Source organism: Macaca mulatta, chromosome 9, assembly GCF_049350105.2.
Source record: "Macaca mulatta isolate MMU2019108-1 chromosome 9, T2T-MMU8v2.0, whole genome shotgun sequence".
In the NCBI taxonomy this organism is placed as follows: Eukaryota; Metazoa; Chordata; class Mammalia; order Primates; family Cercopithecidae; genus Macaca; species Macaca mulatta.
Window position 1 is genome coordinate 138,702,541 of NC_133414.1, and position 21,862 is coordinate 138,724,402.

A 21,862-nucleotide genomic window follows, 5' to 3' on the forward strand; every position below is an offset into this window, starting at 1 on the left:
AGACAAAGACCAAAGGTGGATTTTTGGCTGCATCTTCCCTTTAAGATAAAGATAGACATTATTGGAGTCCAAAGAAAAGAGGACTATCTCTTTTCAGCATCTGAATGTCTCCTCCAAGGGATGTAGGAGGTTCCACTAGAGGGCAGACAGCACGTGTGATGGATGGTTCCAGGTTGGACTGCTGATTTGTTGGTGAGCACAGACTCTAGTGGGGATGGTATGATATATACTCTCTACCGCTAATCTAGATGCAAGATTGATCTTTGCCAGTGTTGCATGTTTTTATTCAATCTTCTGAACTCTTCTGCAACAATAATTAATGTCAGATCAGTTTATGGATCAACAGTGTATTTTCTGGTTAATGCAACCCTGCACCTATAATAACAAAACTGAGATATATCGCTCTACCATGATTCCCTGTTCATGCTTCATCTCTTCATGTTTACATCTGGTTTAACTTTTTCTAATCTAAAATAAATCAGCATGAAAAGCATTAGATTTTTCATTTAGATTCTCAATTGCCTTTTATTACCGAGATAATATCCCTTATCTGATTGCAAATGGTAGGATTGTTCCCTTGTTAGGATCTGAATGAGGATGCCGCATAGGATCTGAATGAGGATGCCGCAGTTCAATCTATCTGTCTCTCCTTGTTTCTCCTTCACTTTTGTTTTCAAGGTGGTGGCTGGTGGGGTTCTGATTTGAAAATGAGATGAATCAGGATGTAAAGTGGATATATTATTCCTACTATTTCTGCTCTTGGAGGCACATGGAGGAAGACAGCCTCCCCTGGCTGTCTAACGAGATGTGGTCTGCAGAGCGTTCACTCTTCATTTTCCCACCAGGTGACTTCAGCTCCCTGTGTGTTTGCAGGTATAAGTGAGAGCAGCAAGGACGAAGCACTTGGCTGGAGATTTCTATGCAAACATCAGCCATGAAGAGAGAACCACGCTAAAATATAGGCATGTTAATTACCCAGTTACCAAGTCAGATTTAGCTGAACTATTTTGTATATGAAAGAGGTAGATTTCCCTGGATTCGTTAAGTATTCCTTTCAGCATGTTCTATTATGTTTCTTATCATTTGTAACATTTTCTCCTTATAGGCATACCTCAGAGATATTGGGGGTTCGGTTGCAGACCACCACAATAAAGCAGATATCACAATAAAGCAAACCACATGAATTTTTTGGCTTCCCAGGACATAGAAATGTTGTTTACACTATATTGTACTCTATTAAAGGTGTATTATGTCAAAAACATGTACATACCTTAATTTTAAAATACTTATTGCTAATACAAAAATTCTAATCATCTGAGCCTTCAACAAGTTGCAATCTTTTTGCTGGTAGAGGGTCTTGCCTTGGTGTTGACAGCTGCCAGCTGATCAGGGTGGTGGTTGCTAAAGGCTGGAGTGGCGGTCGCAATTCCTTAAAATAAGACAACAATGAAGTCTGCTGCATCAATTGACTCTTCCTGTCACGAAACAGTTCTCTGTAGCATGTGACGTTGTTTGGAGGCATTTCACCTGCAGTAGAACTTCTTTCAACTTTGGAGGTAATCCCCTCAAACCTCGCCACTGCTCTATCAACAAGTTTATAGAATATTCTAAGTCCTTTGTTGTCATTTCAACAATGTCCATAGAATCTTCACCAGGAATAGTTCCATCTCAAGAAACAATTTTCTTTGTTGCTTCATAAGAAGTGACTTCTCATCCATTAAAGTTTTATCATGAGATTACGGCAATTCAGTCACATCTTCAGGCTCCACTTTTAATTCAAGCTGTCTTGCTATTTCTACAACATCTTCAGTTACTTCCTCCACTGAAGTCTCGAAACCCTCAAAGTCATCCATGAGGGTTGGAATCAACTTCTTCCAAACTCCTGCTAATGTGCTATTTTGACCTCCTTTCATGGATCATGAATGTGCCTAATGGCATCTAGAATGGTGAATCTTTTCCAGAAGGTTATCAATTTGCTTTGCTCAGATTCATCAGCAGAATCACTCTCTATGGCAGCTATAGCCTTAGGAAATGTATTTCTGAAATAATAAGGCTTGAATGTTGAAATTACTTCTTGATCTATGGGCTGCAAAATGGATGCTGTGTTAAACATGAAAACAACATTAATCTTCTTGTACATTTCCATTAGAGCTCTTGGGTGACCAGGTACATTGTCAATGAACAGTAATATTTTGAAAGGAATCTTTTTTTTTTTTTTTTTCTAAGCAGCAGGTCTTAACAGTGGGCTTAAAACAGTCAATAAACTATGCTGTAAATAGCTTTGCTGTTATGCAGGCTTTGTTCTTCCATTTATAGAGCACAGACAGAGTAGGTTCAGCATTATTCTTAACGGTCCTCGGATGTTCACAATGGGAAATGAGCATTGGCTTCAACTTAAGTCACCAACTTCATTATCCCTAATAAGAGAGTCAGCCTGTCCTGTGAAGCCAGGCATTAACTTTACCTCCCTAACTATGAAAGTCCTAGAAGGCATCGTCTTCCAGTAGAAGGCTGTTTAGTCTCCATTGAAAATCTGTTGTTTATCCAACTTCATCAGTTATTTTTTGGATAACTTGCAGCAGCTTCTACATCAGCGTTTGCTGCTTCACTGTGCACTTTGACATTACAGAGACAGCTTATTTCTTTAAACCTCATAAACCAACCTCTGCTAGCTTCACACTTCTTTTCTGTATCTTCCTCACCTCTCTCAGCCTTCATAGAATTATGGCTGGATTAGGCTTTGGCTTAAGGGAATGTTGTGGCTGGATTGATCTTCTATCCAGACCACTCAAACTTTCTCCATATCAGCAATAAAGCTGTTTTACTTTCTTATCATTTGTGTGTTCACTGGAGTAGCACTTTTAATTTCCTTCAAGAATTTTTTTCCTTTGCATCCACAACTTGACTAACTGTTTGGTGCAAGAGGCCCGGCTTTCAGCCTGACTGGGCTGTTGACATGTCTTCCTCACTAAGCTTAATCATTTCTACACTAATCATTTCTAGGCATAATCATTTCTAGCTTTTGATTTAAAGCAAGAGACGTGAACGCTTCCTTTCACTTTTACACTCAGAGGCCATTGTAGGCTTAATTAGCCTAATTTTCATACTTTTGTAGCTCAGGAAATAGGTAGCACTTGAGAGGTGAGGGAAAAAATTGCTGTTGGAGAAGTTTCTTGATTAAGTTTGGCATCTTTTCTGGGTGCGCAATTTGTGGCACCTCAAGACAATTACAATAGTAATATGAGCCCAGGCGCGGTGGCTCACGCCTGTAATCCCAGCACTTTGGGAGGCTGAGGTGGGTGGATCATGAGGTCAGGAGATCGAGACCATCCTGGCCAACACAGTGAAACCCCGTCTCTACTAAAATACAAAAAATTAGCTGGGCACGGTGGCACGTGCCTGTAGTCCCAGCTACTGGGGAGGCTGAGGTAGGGGAATCGCTTGAACCCGGGAGGCGGAGGTTGCAGTGGGCTGAGATCGTGCCACTGCACTCCAGCCTGGCGACAGAGCAAGACTGTCTCAAAAAAAAAAAAATATGAAAGATCATTGATCACAGATGACCATAACAGATATAATAATGAAAAAGTTTGAAATATTGAGAGAATTTCAATGTGGCACAGAGACATCCAGTGAGCACGTGCTTTTGGAAAAACAGCACAGCTAGACTTGCCCAATACAACTGCCACAAACCTTCAACTTGTAAAGTACGTGATATCTGCAAATTACAATAAAGGAAAGCGCAATAGAATGAGCTGTACTTGACAATGTGAGCTGATGATTCTAGAACTGAGTCCATTTCTCATTCCATGTGGAAACGTCTTTCTCCAGGAATTGTTTACCACCACTTCCTGCTTTCCACCAATTAGAGTCCTGAACAGTTGGAAATACTTTGAAATCAAATACACTGAAGTTACTCTGACTTTGGAACACCTCAGAAAATTCTGAGAATTCAATAGCCCACTTGACCCTTTAACTTTTAACTCAATTGTCTTTCTTCTTTCAAAGCAACAGAGACAAAACAAAACAAAACAAAAAGCAAGAAGAACAAAGGCATTTCCAGCTCCCTGGCTCACCTGTTTGATGACATGCCTGTCCTGGGCCTGCGGGGGGGAAAGGCCTTCAGATTTGGTATATTTTACACTGGTGATTGATTTCTGTGATTTTTTTCACCCAGACTGACAGAAAGTAATGTAAAAGGAGTGCTTTTTGTGGCTGACTTTCACACCTTCTCAGAATTAGGGGAAGTGATAACTTCTGCTTATTGAACGCTAGCAAAATTTGGTCCTTAATGGCTTTATAACAGAAAAATCATAGCAGCCACACCATGGAGTGCTTACCAAGGGCCAGGCACCATTCTAAATGCTTCACAGGCATTATGTAATCTCCATGGCAACTCCCAAAGGAAGGCACTACTGTAATCCCATTCTAAAGGCAAAGAAATGTTATTAATAATAACATCAATAATGATGTGATCAATGACTTTTTGGGCTCTTATTATGAGCCAAGGGTTTCCCTAAGTGCTTGTCATACACAACTTACAAGCCTCAAAGCAGCACAAGAGGAAGGTACTCTTGGTAACTCCATTTTACATATGAGGCGACTGACACTGAGGCAACTGAGAGTCCATGAAAAATTGAAGAGTTAATGAATGGAAGAGTCGGGATTCATATCCAAGTTCACCTGATCAAGGCCAAGCCCTTGCTCCTCTGCTACCTCAGTAGAACATCATTTCTTTAATTAAGATGCTAGAAGTTGTAACCGAAATTTATCACGGCCATACAATACTACGTACTTTAGGATTTCAGCTACAAGACATTTCAGAACAGGCAACACTATAGCTATAGAGAGCAGACGGGCGACTGCCAGGGACTGGGCTGGGAAAGGCATTGAGTACAAAGGGCACAGGAGACTTTTTGGCTTGTGGAAATGGCCTATGTCACAATTTGGTGCTGGTGTTCAACTGTATCCATTTGTCACAACAAAATGAACTGTATGCTTCAAAAACGTATGAGTAATCATGTATGTAAATTATGTTTTAATAAGGCTGATTTTTAACAAATATATTGTGAATAAGCTTCCATTTAGCTTAGAATTTCAATTCAACAAACATATAACTAGTACGGGAAATAGGACATGCACCCTGACCTCAGGGATCTCACTGTCTAACGAAAGAACCTGCAACTAACAACCGTCCTAGGCATTCATACTTCGTGTTCTGTAAACACAGGTAAGTGCAGGGCCAGCTTCATGGGTGTGAGACCTGTGAATCTGCATAGGGGCCAGTACACTGAATTGCCACGTGCTCAGTTTAATGTCACTATTTCGAATTTTTTTTTAATTGTGGTAAAATATACACAACATAAAATTAACCATTTAAATCATTTTCAAGTTCACAACTAAGCACTTTCACGATGTTGTACTACCATCACCACAAACCATCTCCAGAACTTTTTTATCCTCCTGAACAGAATCTCTGTACCTATTAAATGATAATTCCCCATTCCTCCTCCTCCCAGCCCCTGGGAGCTCTATTTCACATTTTGTTTTTGTGAATTTGACAATTCCGGGTTCTTCACAAAAGCAGAGTACAACAATGTTTGTCCCTGTGTGTTGCGTTATTTCATTTGGCACCACATCCTCACAGTTCATCCAAAGGTGGGCTGCCTTTTCACTCCATTGAGTGTCCTTTAATGCACTCAATATTCAATTTGGATGAAGTCCAATTGATCAATTTTTTTTCTTTTGTGGACCTGTGCTTTTGGTATCACCAACTTGAATATTTTAATACTTTGTCTTTTTTTTTTTTTTTTTTTTTTTGAGACAGAGTTTCGCTCTTGTTGCCCAGGCTAGAGTGCAATGGCCCCATCTCGGTTCATCGCAACCTCCGCCTCCTGGGTTCAAATGATTCTCCTGCCTCAGCCTCCTGAGTAGCTGGGATTACAGGTGTGTGCCACCATGCCCAACTAATTTTTGTATTTTTAGTAGAGACAGGGTTTCTCCATGTTGATCAGGAACTCCTGACCTCAGGTGATCTGCCTGCCTCGGCCTCCCAGTGTGCTAGGATTATAGGCGTGAGCTCCTGCACCCAGCTGCCAATACTTTGTCTTTGAACTTGTGTTTTGTAAGTGACAGCCAACAGGACCATGGGGCATGCTGGGGGCAGAGGAGGCACGTGCACTCCCTCACCACCCCATTGACATAAGGTGATCCTCATTCACAAACTTTGGGTGAACCTACAAAGTCTGGGTGTGGGAGTTCAGGAAGATACACAGTGAATACAAGGTGAGTGCATTCTGTCCCAGAACAAGGACGTTGAAATGCCAACAGCCATGAGGTCCCACTTCCCATTGGAACCAGATTGACTTCAAAGGCAGAAAGAAGGCAATGATGTTCTGAAAAACACGAGTGACCAGTAGCCCTATCAAAATCTCTCTTACTCATGCTACTTCCCTGTATAGCCAGCCACTTATATGCTGAAATGATGACACAGAAGGAAGAGAAAGACAGGGCAACCCTAGTTCCTTTCCTTATAGTCTTTCTTCAGTCATCAGCAGGCCAAAGGGCAGAGAGTACTGGTAAAATTATATGAAGCAATGAAATTACAAACAGTTGAGTTGATGTTTGCAGCACTTCCATCATTCTGGTTTGAATGAAATACATATATGCACCTATGAGCTACAAAAAACATGAACTGTGTCATTTTGGTGAGTCTACCTGTGAGCTACATGGTTTTGAATTTGTGTTAAAACTGTCATTGCACAATGTAAAGCTGAAAAGTAAAATTTGTGATAATAACATGTTAATTTGTACTTAGACCAACATAAATAGCGAATTTAAAACACTGTAAAAAAGTCAAGAGAAAGACTACAGAATAGGTTGAGAATGATTTATATTTTAGTACCATTGCTGACAATTTTCCTTGGTTTTCATGGATTGATTGATTGATTGATTGATTGATTGCAATGGGTCTCACTCTGTTGCCCAGGCTGGTCTTGAATGGGCTCAAATGATCCTCCCACCTCAGCCTCCCAAAATGCTGGGATCACAAGCGGGAGCCATTGCTCCTAGCCCTTTCCCTAGTTTTAAAACAAGGGGATCAGATTTTCATTTTGCAAGCTTCCTCCAGATTGCAGAGGCTGAACCTGAGTTCAGGTTGTGGAGCTGCTCCACAGAGTCTTCACGGTTGCTTTTCCTGTATATCTGACAGCTAGCACAGTGGCTGCATGCGCTGGGAACTACAGAGCTTTCCTACTTCCAATCAGCGGTGAGGAGGTAAGCACACGGCATCTCCCATTCACTTCTGAGCCTCTCTGCATATCCAGTAGCCAAGTCCCTTTCACACAGCTCACCCAGAACATCATCACCAAACAGGTTGCCTTGAAAACTAGTGCAATATGAGGCAGCCAACCTAGAGCCACGCACTGAGAAGCCGGCAGTGTCTAGACAGCATCAGTGAAAAGTTGAGTGCATCTGCAGCTAAAATAAGGGGATCTGTGAACTTTCTGTAAATTGAGGACTGAATCAGAGGCATCTGGGCCCTGACACAGGCCCTGGGTTGCCAATGTACTTGCTCCTGGCTGCTGGCCACTCTGCTGGGAGGTGGTTTCCTGCATAAAATAGCAAGCAATGCGTTGTTTACTTTGAGAAAATATTTCTCCCATTTGTCTTCAGCCCTGTTTGTTTTTCTAATATGTTATTATTCCTAAATTTGGGATATTTTCCAAGATACTCATTTTTAGGGCTGTCTCAAAGTCCTTTCTAGATGGAGAAGAGATATAAATTAGACTCACAGAGAGGAAGTTAAATAATTTCACTTTTTGGAATTGGATTAATGAAAACATTGCTCAAACAAGTGACCTTCATTTTTAGCTTCATTTGGACAAACTAGAGCTGTTACCTGTTTGTCCATCTGTCTGTCCGTCTGTGATCACTGAAAAATGAGTGAATCTGTAATAGAGACTAATGTAAGTATTGAATCAAGGAAGATCTCTTACATGCACTAAGTAGTCAACCATCATTCACTCTGGCCTCAGGTGCTCATCTAAAACATACTGCATGCACTTCTGGTTATTCATTTCTTCATTCATAATTCATCCCACAAATATCTACTGAGAACTGACCTGTGCCAGGGGCACATGGTGAGCTAGAGCAGATTATGTGCACTTTGCCTCATGGAGCTCCCAGAGACTCCAACCTATGTGCTTTCAATCCCAAGGGCTCCTTCTATTTCCTTTACTCCACAGATGCAAAAATTTAAAATAGAATGTGGCAGGCTAAATACTCAGATGGTTTTTAAGATTCCTCTTGGTGTACATGCCCTATATGTTCCCCTCTCTTTGATGGTGAAAAGATCCTATGAATATGATGGGCAATCACGTCCATGATTAAGTTACATTATACGGCAAAAGGGTTGGGTTTTACAGATGTAATTAAGGTTACTAATCAGTTGACATTGAGTCAATCAAAAGGGAGATTATATAAGATGGACCTGACCTAATCAGATGAGCCTTTTATAGAAGTCAGAGAGAGTCAATGTAGCAGAGATTCTCCTTCTGGCCTTGAAGAAACAAACAACATATTGTGAGCTGCCCACAGCTAGAGCCTCAGACAGTGACCTGAGGCAGTCCTCTAAAAGCTGAGAATGATCTCTGGCTAACAGCCTGTAAGAAAATGGGGACTTCAGTCCTGTAGCCACAAGGAACTGAATTCTGCCAAGAACCAGTGATCGTAGAAGAGGACCCCCGAGCCTCAGAGATCACAGTCTCAGTGACACCGTGATTCAACCTGAAGAGATCCTAATCAGAGAAGCCATCTAACCTACACCAGAACTTCTGATCTACAAATAATCAATGGCATTGTTTTAAGCTGCTATATATGTAATAATTAGTTAGGCAACAATAAAAAATAAATACAGATTGTGTCTGCCAGATTTTTTTCGTTTTACTAATAGCCAATCATAACAGACACAATATGTGATCCTACCCTAAATTGGTATCATCTCAGTCATAAGTACAGCAGCTAGCTGCTTCAGTTAATTTGTACATGGTGGTCATTTCCCTTGGACTGGAGAACCCCTACTGACAACCCTGTGGACCATCATTTTGGAAACACTTAATGTGGCATGGGACAACCTTGAGAATCTGGCTTCTGCTATTATATGCTTGATACAAATGTCATTAACTTGGAAAACTTTTAGCCATTATTTCTTCAAATCTTTTTTCTCCTCACTCCTCCCCGCCCATTCTTTCTGTGTATCTAATCACATGTGTGTTGGGCTTCTTGATATCATCCTCCAGGTCACAGGAGCAGCATCCATAAAGTGCTAGTTACAATTTGCCTGCACCCAAGGGCCACATCTTTTTGCCATGGCTCTGTGATAGAGGTGGAGACAGCGGGAAAACGTATGTTGAAACTTGGACAACAACAACAACTCATTGTCATGGGGAACAACCTCCTTGCCAATTCCACGGCTCAATCCTCTATATAGGTTATCTCTTTTAATGCCCCCAGCAACCCTATAAGGCAGATATTATCATAGTTCATATGAACACAGATGAGAAAACTAGGCTCAAAGAGAACAAGAAAACTGTCAAGGTCACTCAGCTAGCAAGAGCCCAGACAGTCTCAATCCAGTGCTTGTTCTCTTAACCACACCACCACCTTTCATCTGCCATCTCTTCTCTCCCTTGGTTTGGTTTGACTGAAATGTGGATATGGTTTCCCCACAAGTTCCCAGTTCCCTGGTGGAAACTGACCAAAATGATGTCAGATAGATCTTACTGTGCTCTCTCTTTTGCCGTGTCTCCCTCTCCAAATCTCACTCTGGCTCTCTCTTCTTTTTTTAAATTTTTCTCTCTTGTCTTCATTTTGGAAAGTTCATTGATCTTTTCTTCTGCAGCATCTAATCTGCTGTTAATCCTATCCAGTAAAATTTCCATTTTAGATAGTGTCATTTTTTTCTTAGCAAGTTCTTTTTTAAAAAATAATCCATTTCTTGCCCCATTACGGTGATATCTTTTCTTAAATTCTTGAATTTAAAGGGAAAACAATATAATTATAATATCTGTAATAGCCTTTTAATAGATCATTGCTTGTGAATTCTCTCATTTGCATCATTAATGAATCTGTTTTTACTAACTAGCATTATCTTGGTTATGAGTCATATGCTCTGGATTCTTTGAAAGTTTAGTAATTTTGATTGGATGCCAGACATTGTAAATTTTATATTATTGCTTGCTGGATTGTGTTGCAGTCTTGTTAAAAAAAAAAAAAAAAAAAAAAAAGTTTTAACTTTGTTTGCCAACTAAACCACTTGAGGAATGGCTTGATTATTTCAACAACTGGTTTTAAAATTACTATGGATGGATCTAGGGTAGCCTTTACTGAGGCTAGTTTAGCCACACTACTAAGACATGACCCTCCTCGGGGCTCTATGTGATTTTCCTGTATTCAGTGTGGTCTCTACATTCCAGGTGGTGAGGGACCTGAATGATACATGGCTCTGAGGTAGTGCTGAGAAGTGCTCATCTCACAGCTCCCCAGTAAGATGTTCTTTCCTTGCCGGTTTTCTGTCTGGTCATAGAGACTTTCTCCCTACACAGCACAGATTAATTTTCAGCCAGACTCAAGAGGGCCCGATGCAAACTTCTGGAATTCTTTTTTTTTTTTTTTTTTTTTTTTTTTTTTTTTGCCTACCTCCTTCCTCTCAAGAAGTGTGCCTTGCAAATTACAGTCACACCCTGTGTCTCTTCAGCTGAGAGAGACTACTGGGTTCTGCTTAGGTTTTCCCTTCCCGTGCCCCCTTCCAGAAATTGCCATTCCTTCTGCCTGAAATGTCCTCCCCTTCCCCAATTGCCTATACTCTCTCTGTCCCGCCACGCCTGGAAACCGCCCACTCTTCCGTAAAGAATGTGCCCAAAGGTCTCCTCCGTGCAGTCTCGCTGAGTTCTCTGGATCCACAACTCTGTGTAGACACCCTGGCCTGGCATCACTGGGATGGGTGCCTCCTCAATCAGATGATAAGCCTTTTTGACCTCTATGTCCCCAGCACCTACCACAGTTCCTGTCACAGGGTAGGTAGGTCCTTAATATGTATTTGTTACAAGAGCAAGCTCAAGTGTCTCCTCTTTAATCCATCTGCTCCAGTAGAGGAGGAAGAGGACCCAGGGTGGCAACTACAGAGGGTGGTAAGAACACGTGTGGTCCTCAGAGCTGTAAGGAGGTTCTCAGTGAGAAAGCTGTGGGTGGACAAATGTCTCAATCAGAAGGAAAGAGAAAGGGCCCCCAGTTTAGAGGGGCACGATGACTGCCCCTAACCACTTCATTCTGGTGTAGTTGACTTTCTCTGTAGTTAGCTCTGAACCTCCCTGGGTTCCAGCTGTCGTTCTCAGGAGATGTGCTGCCTCCCCCAGCACCACGTGAGAAGTACAATCTGTAGAAGAAGACGTAACCTAGATGGAATCCTCCTTCCGCCGCTCTTAACTGTGTCACTGTGCAGCCTGCACCATGTCTCTGGCCTCACAGAATTTTCTCTTTGGAAAAATAGGCCTCATGTGTCTCACACAGCTGTTGTGAGCTTCAATGAGGCAATTCAGGAATCAGCTGACACCGGCCTCTTTTGTTCTATCTCCATCTCTCAGCTCTCCTTGCACACAGTGGTCCTGGCTTCCACACTCTCCTCTCTGACTCACATCTGCCCCCACTCCCTGCCCTTCCACACACTAGTTTTCTTAACAAGGACAATTCCACTGGCCTTTTTGTGACTTTCTTTGGGGTTCATGCAGTTGGAAAATAATGGTCTAGAACTTGCAGATCATGGTTTCAGAAATGCAACAGAACCACCAAGTTCTCTATTTAAAAACATAGATTTCTGGAAGCCACCCCTCCCAGAACCCAGGGGTCTGAATTCTTAGAATGTTCTAAGGATTCTAAAATACACTAAGGTGCAGGGGCCATGCAATCTTCCATAAGATGGCAAAACCTCATTTAGATCCTTGTTCCTAGGGAGGTCCATTTTATGTCAAAAATGCCTCATTAATGCTTTCTGCCTTAACCCTAGCTTTATCGTGAGGGAGTCAGGTGTGGATGAACTCACACTCTCAAGAGTCTCTTGTTGGTGATGGAATTTGCAGCTGGTCCCAGGAGTGGGCGTGCTCTGAATGAAAACTGTGCATTTTAGCTCCTGGCCAATTTGATGACTAATTTCTAAATTGCTTGGGGGATGGGGTTACCCTGAGCCAAGAATATAGAAGGTCATAAGTCCCTGTGACCTGACATTTTGAGTGTGGGGAAGGAGGGAAGGGAAGTGTTTTGCCCCAACTTAAACAAGACGGCTTACAAAGCAGCAGCACCCATAAAGCACTGGTTACAATTGGCCTGCACCCAGGGGCCACGTCTTGGTGCCACGGCTCTGTGTCACTTTCATGTGGTACAGCCTCCATGCTAGCCCCAAGACTTAACCCTTTATATAGGTTATCTCTTTTAATGCCCCCAGCAACCCTATAAGGCAGATATTATCATTGTTCATATGAACACAGATGAGAAAACTAGGCTCAAAGAGAACAAGAAAATTGCCAAGATCACTCAGCTGGCAAGAGCCCAGACAGTCTCAACCCAGTGCTCTTTCTCCTAACCACACTACCACCTTTCATCTGCTGTCTCTTCTCTCCCTCGGTTTGGCTGAAATGTGGATGTGGTCTCCCCACAAGTTCCCAATTCCCTGGTGGAAATTGACTAAAATGATGTCAGATAGATCTTACAAGCTTTAGCTTCCAATGCCATGGGTCAACTCACACTTGACCTCTCGTTAAATACTGTCCATTGTAGCAAGATTGGAGACCTCACTCACCAGATCTGCCTCCTGATGCAACAAAACCGACTTCAGACTTCTGACTCCTCACACCTCTTTAGGACCTTGCCCTGTGACAGGCAGCTCCAGTTGCCAGGTGCAGGGAGGGCTGGAAGAATATGGTGAGAGGGCAGCATTGAGACCCAAGCACAGCCATTTCATTTCCCTCTCAGTTCTTGGGCTTCTCATGTCTGCGTTTGAATGGAGGCCATCAGCCATTGTCAGTGGAGGCTGAGCTGAGGCTTCAAGGAGGAGCCCAAGCACCCACCAGACAGCAGGCAAGGCACAGGAATGAGGCAGGGGCTCCCAGCCTGTTGGCGGAGTGGCGGAGCTCATGAAAATCTTTATTGCCCTTTGTTAAACAGCCTTTTCTCAGCCCTCCTCAGGCTGGAGGTAGAGTCTTCACTGCAGTCAGAGCCATGAGCACATCCCAGCAAAAATAATGCTTGGAGGCCAGGACTTCAGGGGGAAAGGTGAGACTCCAAAGGCTTTGATCTGGCTAAGCTCTTCAACTTGGTCTGGAAACAGGGAAAATTGTTTTGCACCTTTTGATAACTGTGAGAAGAAAGGAAATGTTCGCTTTACCTCCTGTTTGGTCTCAGTGACCTCTTTTTTTCCTGAATCAAATTCTCTTGAAGCCCAAATACTTAAAACTTGAGTGCTTTTATTTTACAAGACCAAACGGTGTACTCCAACCACTTGAAAACATTCAGCAAAGCCCAGAGCTAAGTTTCCAAACTATAGTGGGATATTGAAACCGCTCTGGGAGACTTCTTCTTCCAGCCATGACAGAGTAACCAGACAACAGCTAGGAAACAATGACTTCCAGACATTGCACAATAAGCAGTGTAGCACTATGACCCCTGAGAGGTGAGTCCTACAATTGTCCCCACCTGGAGGCCATGTCCAGGTTGCAGCTTGGGAGGGGAAACTCAGCTGAGCCTGGGGTCTTTGCTGAGTGGAGGAGGTAGAGAAGGAAATTAGAGAGGCCGATGTAGCTGGAATTTGGGAAGAGGAGAACTGCAAAGGAGAGTTCCAGCAGCCTGCAAGGGACCTCCCAGGTCTTTGCCTGAATACTGATCTGCACCTGCCCAAGAGAAAAATACCTGAAACCAAGAAAATAACTTCCAGAAAGTGGTAGGTCACATCATTCAGGACCTACTTGGAAGCAATTTAGGTTCCCGCCAGCCAAGGTACAAACACCTTGTCACACACGAGACATCAGGTAGAGTCCTCAGGAGGGTCACGTTGTAACACTGGGACTAAATTAGCCCACATCAGGGTTTCTCGGCCTCAACACCATGGACATTTTCAGCCAGGTAATTCTTTGTTACAGGGTGGAAGGTGGCACTGTCCTGTGCATTGTAGAATATTAGCAGCATCTCTGGCCTCTACCCATTAGACACCAGTAGCACTTTCCCCAAGGTTGTCACAACCAAACTGTCTCCAGACATTACCAAATATCCCCACGGACATTTCAACAAGCCCAAACAAATCCAAAAAGTAAGCCTCAAAAGGGTCAAGCTGTTTTCAAATAACTTAAATGTAACAAAATCAAACACCAAACAATGTAAAATTCAGTGTCCAAAATTCAATTTTAAAATTACCTAGTGAGACACATGCACACATATGTTTACTACGGCACTATTCACAATAGCAAAGACTTGGAACCAACCCAAATGTCCATCAATGACAGACTGGATTAAGAAAATGTGGCACATATACACCATGGAATACTATGCAGCCATAAAAAAGGATGAGTTCGTGTCCTTTGTAGGGACATGGATGCAGCTGGAAACCATCATTCTCAGCAATCTATCGCAAGAACAGAAAACCAAACACCACATGTTCTCACTTATAGGTGGGAACTGAACAGTGAAAACACCTGGACACAGGAAGCTGAAATCACACACCGGGGCCTGTTGTGGGGCGGGGGAAGGGGTGAGGGATAGCATTAAGAGATATACCCAATGTAAATGATGAGTTAATGGGTGCAGCACACCAACATGGCACATGTATACATATGTAACAAACCTGCACATTGTGCACATGTACCCTAGAACATAAAGTATAATAAAAAAAAAAATTACCTAGTGTGCAAAGAAGCATGACCTGTAATCAGAAGGAAAATCAATCACTAGAAATGATGCAGAAATAACAGATGCTGATCAAATGAGCAGACAAGGACCTTAGAACAGCTCGAGAAGGTAGAGGAAAGTGCAGACATGAGGAGGGACATGGGAGATGAAAGGAGTCGCCTGGTAAGTGTTCTTCCTTGTTTGTCATTGCCAATACCTTCACGCTGCCCTGGGCCCACTGAGTCACAACAGCCATGACTTTGCCAGAGGCGTATGCAGTTCTTTAAAGAGTTCACTATGAGGCCGGGCACGGTGGCTCACACCTGTAATCCCAGCACTTTGGGAGGCCAAGGCAGGTGGATCATGAGGTCAGGAGTTCAAGACCAGCCTGACCAACAAGGTGAAACCCCGTCTCTACTAAAAATGCAACAAAATTAGCCAGGCATGGTGGCGTGCGCCTGTAATCCCAGGTACTTGGGAGGCTGAGTCAGGACAATCATTTGAACCCGGGAGGCAGAGGTTGCAGTGAGCCAAGATCGTGCCACTGCACTCCAACCCCAGGCAACAGTGTGAGACTCAGTCTCAAAAAAAAAAAAAAAAAAAAATTCACTATGAATTGAGCACTACTGGCTAAACACAATTTGTTTTGTTTTGTTTTGTTTTTGAGATGGCGTATTGCTCTGTCGCCCTGGTTGGAGTGCAGTGGCACGATCTCAGCTCATTTCAAGCTCTGCCTCCCAGGTTCATGCCATTCTCCTGCCCCAGCCTCCTGAGTAGCTGGGACTACAGGCATCCACCTCCACGCCCGGCTAATTTTTTGTATTTGTAGTAGAGACGGGGTTTCACCGTGTTAGCCAGGATGATCTTGATCTCCTGACCTCGTGATCTGCCCACCTTGGCCTCCCAAAGTGCTGGGATTACAGGTGTGAGCCACTGTGCCCAGCTGGCTAAACCCAAAATTTTAAAAGAATGAATAGAAAAGGGAGATGGAAATGATGATGGAGATTTTGAAAAATATTGGGAGGCATGGCCAAATAGTGATTTCCAAATACATAATCTTTCTTTGGTTCATCTAACGATTAAAGGCATTAGAAACTGTCGCCTATCAGAGGACAGATGGGTGAGCCTTGGCTGATGCATCTCAGCCTACACCTACCATCAGAAAGGTCTCCACAATCAATTAGGAGATGCCCACTACATTCACACCTTAGGAGATATGAGCACATCACTGAATTCTATGAGGTCTCCCTTCCCAGGTTGGCAAAACCATTCAAGCTCTGCTGCATAGAGTCTCAGAAAGTGTCCCTGCTTGCCATGTCGACAGAAGGTAGAGCTTCAATATGGGCTCATCCCATCCTCCAGTTATGGCTACATTGATGTCTGAAATTCATCAAAAACATATGCAGGGGGAGACATGCCCTTAACACACTGTATTTCTCAGAGTTTGGGGCATTTTTTGAGTGTGCAGACATCAAGGCTTTGAAAATATGAACCCAGGGACCTTCAGCACCCCTCACCATCACCTGCTTCCAATCCTGGTTACTTTCAGCACAGCAGGCTCTGCTCCTTCTTGCTATTAGAAGGAAGTCTATGTAAGGGTATGCGTGTGGCTGGATCATCCCTGGGCTGGAGTTCAGCAGGTGAGAGGTGGGTTCTCCAATCATTAAGACAGCTCAGGACTAAGCCCATGGTTTTGGAAAAATTTGAGTCTGTAGGTTTTACACTAAAATCAAGCAGATTTGCAGGACCTCATGGGAAGAACTTGAAATCCATAAGGTTTTTACAGAAATAAAATCTCCAAAACTCACTTTTGCCAGATAACCAGTCAGTTTCTTTAACCTAGCACCTTTGTGCATTGAGAGTTCATCCCAGAGACCTTGCTCATTTGTCAGCCCATTGAGTACTTTATGGTCAAAACCCGGGGCAGGTTAGTCGATGGCCTTGGAGCTGATAGAAGAGAAAGAGTCATGGGGCCAAGTCCAAAGGCAGAATCCAGTAGTTGCTAATTGGGGTCTCTCATCAGTACAGCTTGGGAAATTGAGTAAGGAAGTTTCCTTCTTCCTAAATTTCCTAATCTAAATAATGCTGAGGTGTCCTGGTGGGAACAACATGAAGAATAGTTTAATGGATGTGGAATATTTTAAAATCGGAAATGTTTGCTACCAAAAATCAAGAGCAGAGCCTGAAGTTCAGAGGGACAGGGGGTGCAAATCCCATCTGATGGTTTTCAAACTTGGCCTGCCCTTGAGCCAAGGAGGCAGGCCCTTCCTGGACAACTTCTGGAGTCGGACACAGTGAGGCCCATCCAGCCCATCAGACTGATTGTGGGTGGAGGCTTGGATCTGGCATTCATTTGAACATTGGTGGCTCAGTTGTTAGCTGTCAATAGTAGCAGGGCATTGGGCCCTGAAAAAAATGTAGCTGTGACTGTCACATATTTGAAGTTTTTTGTAACCTCCTAAAAAGATGTACTTTTTTCACATTGTTTTATTTAGTGTGGCTCTAGGAATAAGTGAAGTTTTACATATGAAGAAAATGAGAATCCCAGATCTACTGTTCACTGCACAGGGTTTAAAATGAAGCCATGAACACTTTTGTAAGACGCATGATAATGTAATTCAACAAGTTTTTCTCTCTCTGGAGGACTGGAAAATAACCTCAATGAAAATTATGCAATGATAAAATTCTGTCCCCATCTGATTAATTACTTGTGAATAATGACATCTCTGATTTCTTTCAATTATATTCTAATTGCACACCTTTTGCTCTGGTTGATTGGGCAATGGAGTAATGAACAACTATTACTGAATTTAATTAGCACCATTATTTCTGTGGCCTTTACATCTCTGTTGTGAACGAGGAAATTCACACTCCCAGGGCTGGAATTGGAAGAAGCTAGCCTTGAACCTTGCAAAACCTGTTCCTTCCACACTGTGCTGGCTTCCTTCTGCCCAGTCTGGGGAACAAAAGACCTGGCGTATTTGCCAGTATTCATGGGAAGGCTTTCCTAATAACAGCATCAATATTCAGAAAGGTTACCTTTTCATAAGGCATTAGCAATTTGCATGTTACATCTATCAAAAGAGATGGGTAAATGAGCTATATGGGAGTCAATTACAATGTCGTTCATAATTTATTCCATGTACAATAAAGAGCCGATCAGATTTCATGCGTGTTTACTTCCTGAAAAGATAACTACTGCTTGCGGCTGATACTAGTTGCAGAATACAAATATGTTTCAGAGTAAGGTGTTTATCTCACTTTGACATTTTAAATCTCTAAAGTTCTCTCTCTCTCTCTCTTTTTTTTTTTTTTTTTTTTTTTTTTTTTTTACAAAGTTGTCTCTGCTTGAAAATTAGAGCTTGCTCTCAAAAATAAAAGACCATTCTTACTGGCCTAACTTGAATCATCCTATTTTAACTCAATGAAAACATGTCATACATATTCTCCTGCAAAACACAACAGGAAACAAACAGGAATTTGCTTTTAAACACAGGTGATTGCAAACATACAGAGCTAAGAATATTTAACTCAGAGAAACATGCTGTAGTTTCTAAACATGGATACAAATTACCCAACTCAGTAGTCTTCGGAGCACCATTAAACGTTTGTAAATGCAGACATGTGTCATCGTAAATTACCTTCATCCAATATGCTTTCTCCTTCCCCCATATTTCAAAAACTAAAATAAATTCAGAAATGAAGAAGGTTTTTCCAAATCCCTTAGGGAAGTCTACAAACACATATGATTAATTTGTTAGACCAGATAAAACACCTGAACTGTCTGAGGAGCAACAAGTCCATCTCTCTCGGAGTCAAGTGTGTACCCACTCACCCACCCAGGCTCAGCCGTACCTCATATCTGCTGGCTGTCTGCTCAGCCATCTTCAAGCCTTGACACATATGGATGATACAAACTTTGGCTCTTCTCTGGGAGGGAAACCAGTTACTCTTCACAAAATCCATGACCATCACATGGTTTTTCAACTCTGTACTAAATGTTTTTATCTGGAAAGTCCGATGCACGGCCGTTTCTGCATAGCAGGCAGCATACCCCTGCTGATGAGTTTTTGTAGGAATTCCAGAGTGCCGCATGATACTCGGAATCTTGTGACTTTAGCTAGCGAGACTGGCAAACACAATTTTCTTTGTTTAACCCAGGTATTGAGTGCAACAGGAGGGACTTGGGCAGTGCCCCAGCTCGGACCTGTCCCAGGGTTTTCCAACTCCAGAGCTAGTCGTCTCAATATCCCAGCTACATTTGTGAAGGATGTGGATGTGGGAACCTCAAGGGTGACCTTTACATGCCAAAAGAGAAAAAAACTTCTTGTTGTGGTCTGTTTCCAGCCTCACGCCTGAGCTCTCGGGTCACTCAAAGTCTTCTCTGATTTCAAAGAAGTATTTTTCTTTCCACTGCCTTGAAACTTTGAACACAGAATTCACCCAGTTACTGAGAGATTCAATATGTTTGCTAGTCTCTATCCTCTCAAATCCAAATAAATTATTTACAGGGCTCTATACAAAGGAACCAAGAGGAATCATCGTTGCTTTTCAGAATTCCTGCTTTTACTTGCCAGGACTGAAAGGAACAAGTGCAGGCTGCCTACCAATACAAAGAGCGTCCTCAGCCCTGAAGAAGAAACACATTCAAGCGAAAAAGAGAACTCCCAGCACAGAAGCAGCAACGGCTGTAAGAGGCCATCAGAAAAACAGCGTGTCACGTGGGGGCTTGGGGGTGGAGTCCACTCGCCTAGAAGGGGGCTCTGGTCCTGGGTCAACCATGGGAAGTTCCCTCACCACCCTGAGCCTCAGTTTACCAGGAGGAAAACTGGAATGAAAATACCCCGTCTGTCACTCACAGGGTTATTGTTAGACTCTGGTGAGCAAAACAGTGAGACAACAACAGCACGGAATAGAGTCACATTAGGCATCATTTTGAAAGTACAGTTGCACGTTCTCTACCCAAATTATTTTGCACAGTGTTCGCTACACATATGATAGTGGAGATTAACGTGGTGCTAATAATTGTCGGATTCTAAATTTCAAATCAATTAGAATTGCAGATCCATGGTATATGCCTCATTTTATTTCTTGTTTTGATGCCATTTCTATTAACCTAGTAATTTAGAAGTGAAAATGGCAAGCCTTGGATCAAGGGTGTGCGCCAAGAGGAAGCGGGTGAGAGCATCATGGCTGTGCTCCAAGTCCAGACACAGAACTCTTCTCCACAGGTGACTTTCTCTTGGCAGAGACACCTCCTTGAATAATTAACTCACCTGCCCCACATTGAAAGCCATGGGGGAGGCTAAAGGAAGAAGGGCCCCCAGATAACTTTCCTGAAAACAGAGCTGCAGTCCTAGCCCAGAGCCATGAGCCTTCCTGCAGTAGATCGAAGCTTTGCATGTCACACTCAGCGGGGCTAGGACCTGGGGGCTAAAATGCTAAACTTCCACCTTCAGAGGTAATGGAACTATTGAAGATGGGAACGGAAATGAAGGAGGAGACAGAAAAGACTTTAGAGATCATTTCGGCCAACATTTTCATTTGAGTGTTAAAGTAGAAGACCTACAGAGATTAAATGCTGGCTCGAGATCACACAGTGAAGTGGAGTTCACGGTTTCTTAAACAGAACACAGCCCAGGTCTGCCTGGGGATCTCCCGAGGATGTCAATGAGAATGTCAGCACCCAACTGAAGACATCCATGGCTGACTCAAACCTGAGAGTCATGCTGGAAACTCCCAGGGAGCTACACCATGGAGCACCATCTTGGATTTGGAAGCAATGTGATAAAGAAAGCCACGGGAGACATTTGAGCAATAAAAACATTAAAATTGAACAGGGACATCAAGGAAAGAGGGGATCTGCTTGCATGTTTGGCAGCTATGAAGGTCATTCCTGTGCCCCCAAAGGCACCATTTAAACCAGCTCCCACTGGTGTCTATCTGCTCCTGTCCAGCAGACCCTGCGAGGCAGGTAACAAATAATAGTCTTTTCTTCCACCACTACACACACTAAAGGGCCTCGGACAATGCTGAGACCAGCAGGACTGGCCATCAGCTGCTCCGAGACCAGCATGGAGAGGTTTGCTGACGATTGGCTGACTGCTAGTGCGAGCACTTGTCACAAGCAGAGCCAGCCTGTGGTGATTATGGAGATTCCAAAGATCATTAAGGCTATGGGTGAATTTTTCTCTCTCCTTTGACCACAGCTGCTGGCTGGATCTTAACTGGCCAGTATGGCCAACAAGAGGAAGGAGCACTGTGGCCTTAGGCAGCTCTCCAGGATTCTTGGTCAATAGGGCTGGACAGAAGCCTTGGGATTGTCAGATTCAATTCCTCATTATATGGAGGAGAAAATGGAGGCCCAGAGGGAGAGAACCTTGACTGAGAGGTCAGAGGGCTGGAAAGAGCACAGGATGGACAATTGGAGATGGGTTTGCACCTAGACCCTAAGACAAACTAGCAGGTGATTGTGGACAAGCCTCCTCCCTTCTGGCTTAAGTTCCCTTTAACCACAAGCCCCCTAGCTTCTCTGACACCCCTGGGTTCTAGAGTATGTCAGTTTTGACCATGTGCAGACACAGCTCAGCAGAGAGCAGCTCTACCCTCCCTGGACAGGCCTTCCTGTCTGGGTCACTGAGGTGGGGGTGGGTGCAGAAGAATGAGCTGATATCCTTCCATCTGCCCTCGGAACTGTTGCTCCTCACATCCAGCAGGGCCACAACCTCCACAGTTCAGCCACTGTGCTCTCTTGAAGCACAGCCTCCAAGTAAGAAGACGTGGCTCCTGCTGATGTTCACAGTGCTTGCCTTGCAACCTTGGGCGAACTGCACACTACCCTTGCCTCAGCTTCCCCATCCATTTAAGAGGATAACAATAGTGCCTTCTTTGATGGGCTGCTGTGGAGACTGAAGCAGCTGGCACTAGTAAAGGGCTT

At 43.3% G+C, this 21,862-nt stretch overlaps 1 protein-coding gene across 2 annotated transcripts in view; it reads right to left on the reverse strand.

Annotated features, from left to right (window-relative positions):
- The window catches only part of C9H10orf90 (chromosome 9 C10orf90 homolog), a 238,166-nt gene extending 218,561 nt beyond the window's left edge, over positions 1–19,605 (reverse strand). For both annotated transcript variants that reach the window (XM_028826995.2, XM_028826997.2), the window contains exon 1: positions 18,781–19,605. In XM_028826995.2, the coding sequence (XP_028682828.2) occupies positions 18,781–19,020 (240 nt within the window). In that variant the 5' untranslated portion in view covers positions 19,021–19,605. The remainder of the gene's footprint in view (positions 1–18,780) is intronic.
- Positions 19,606–21,862: the final 2,257 nt, after the last annotated feature.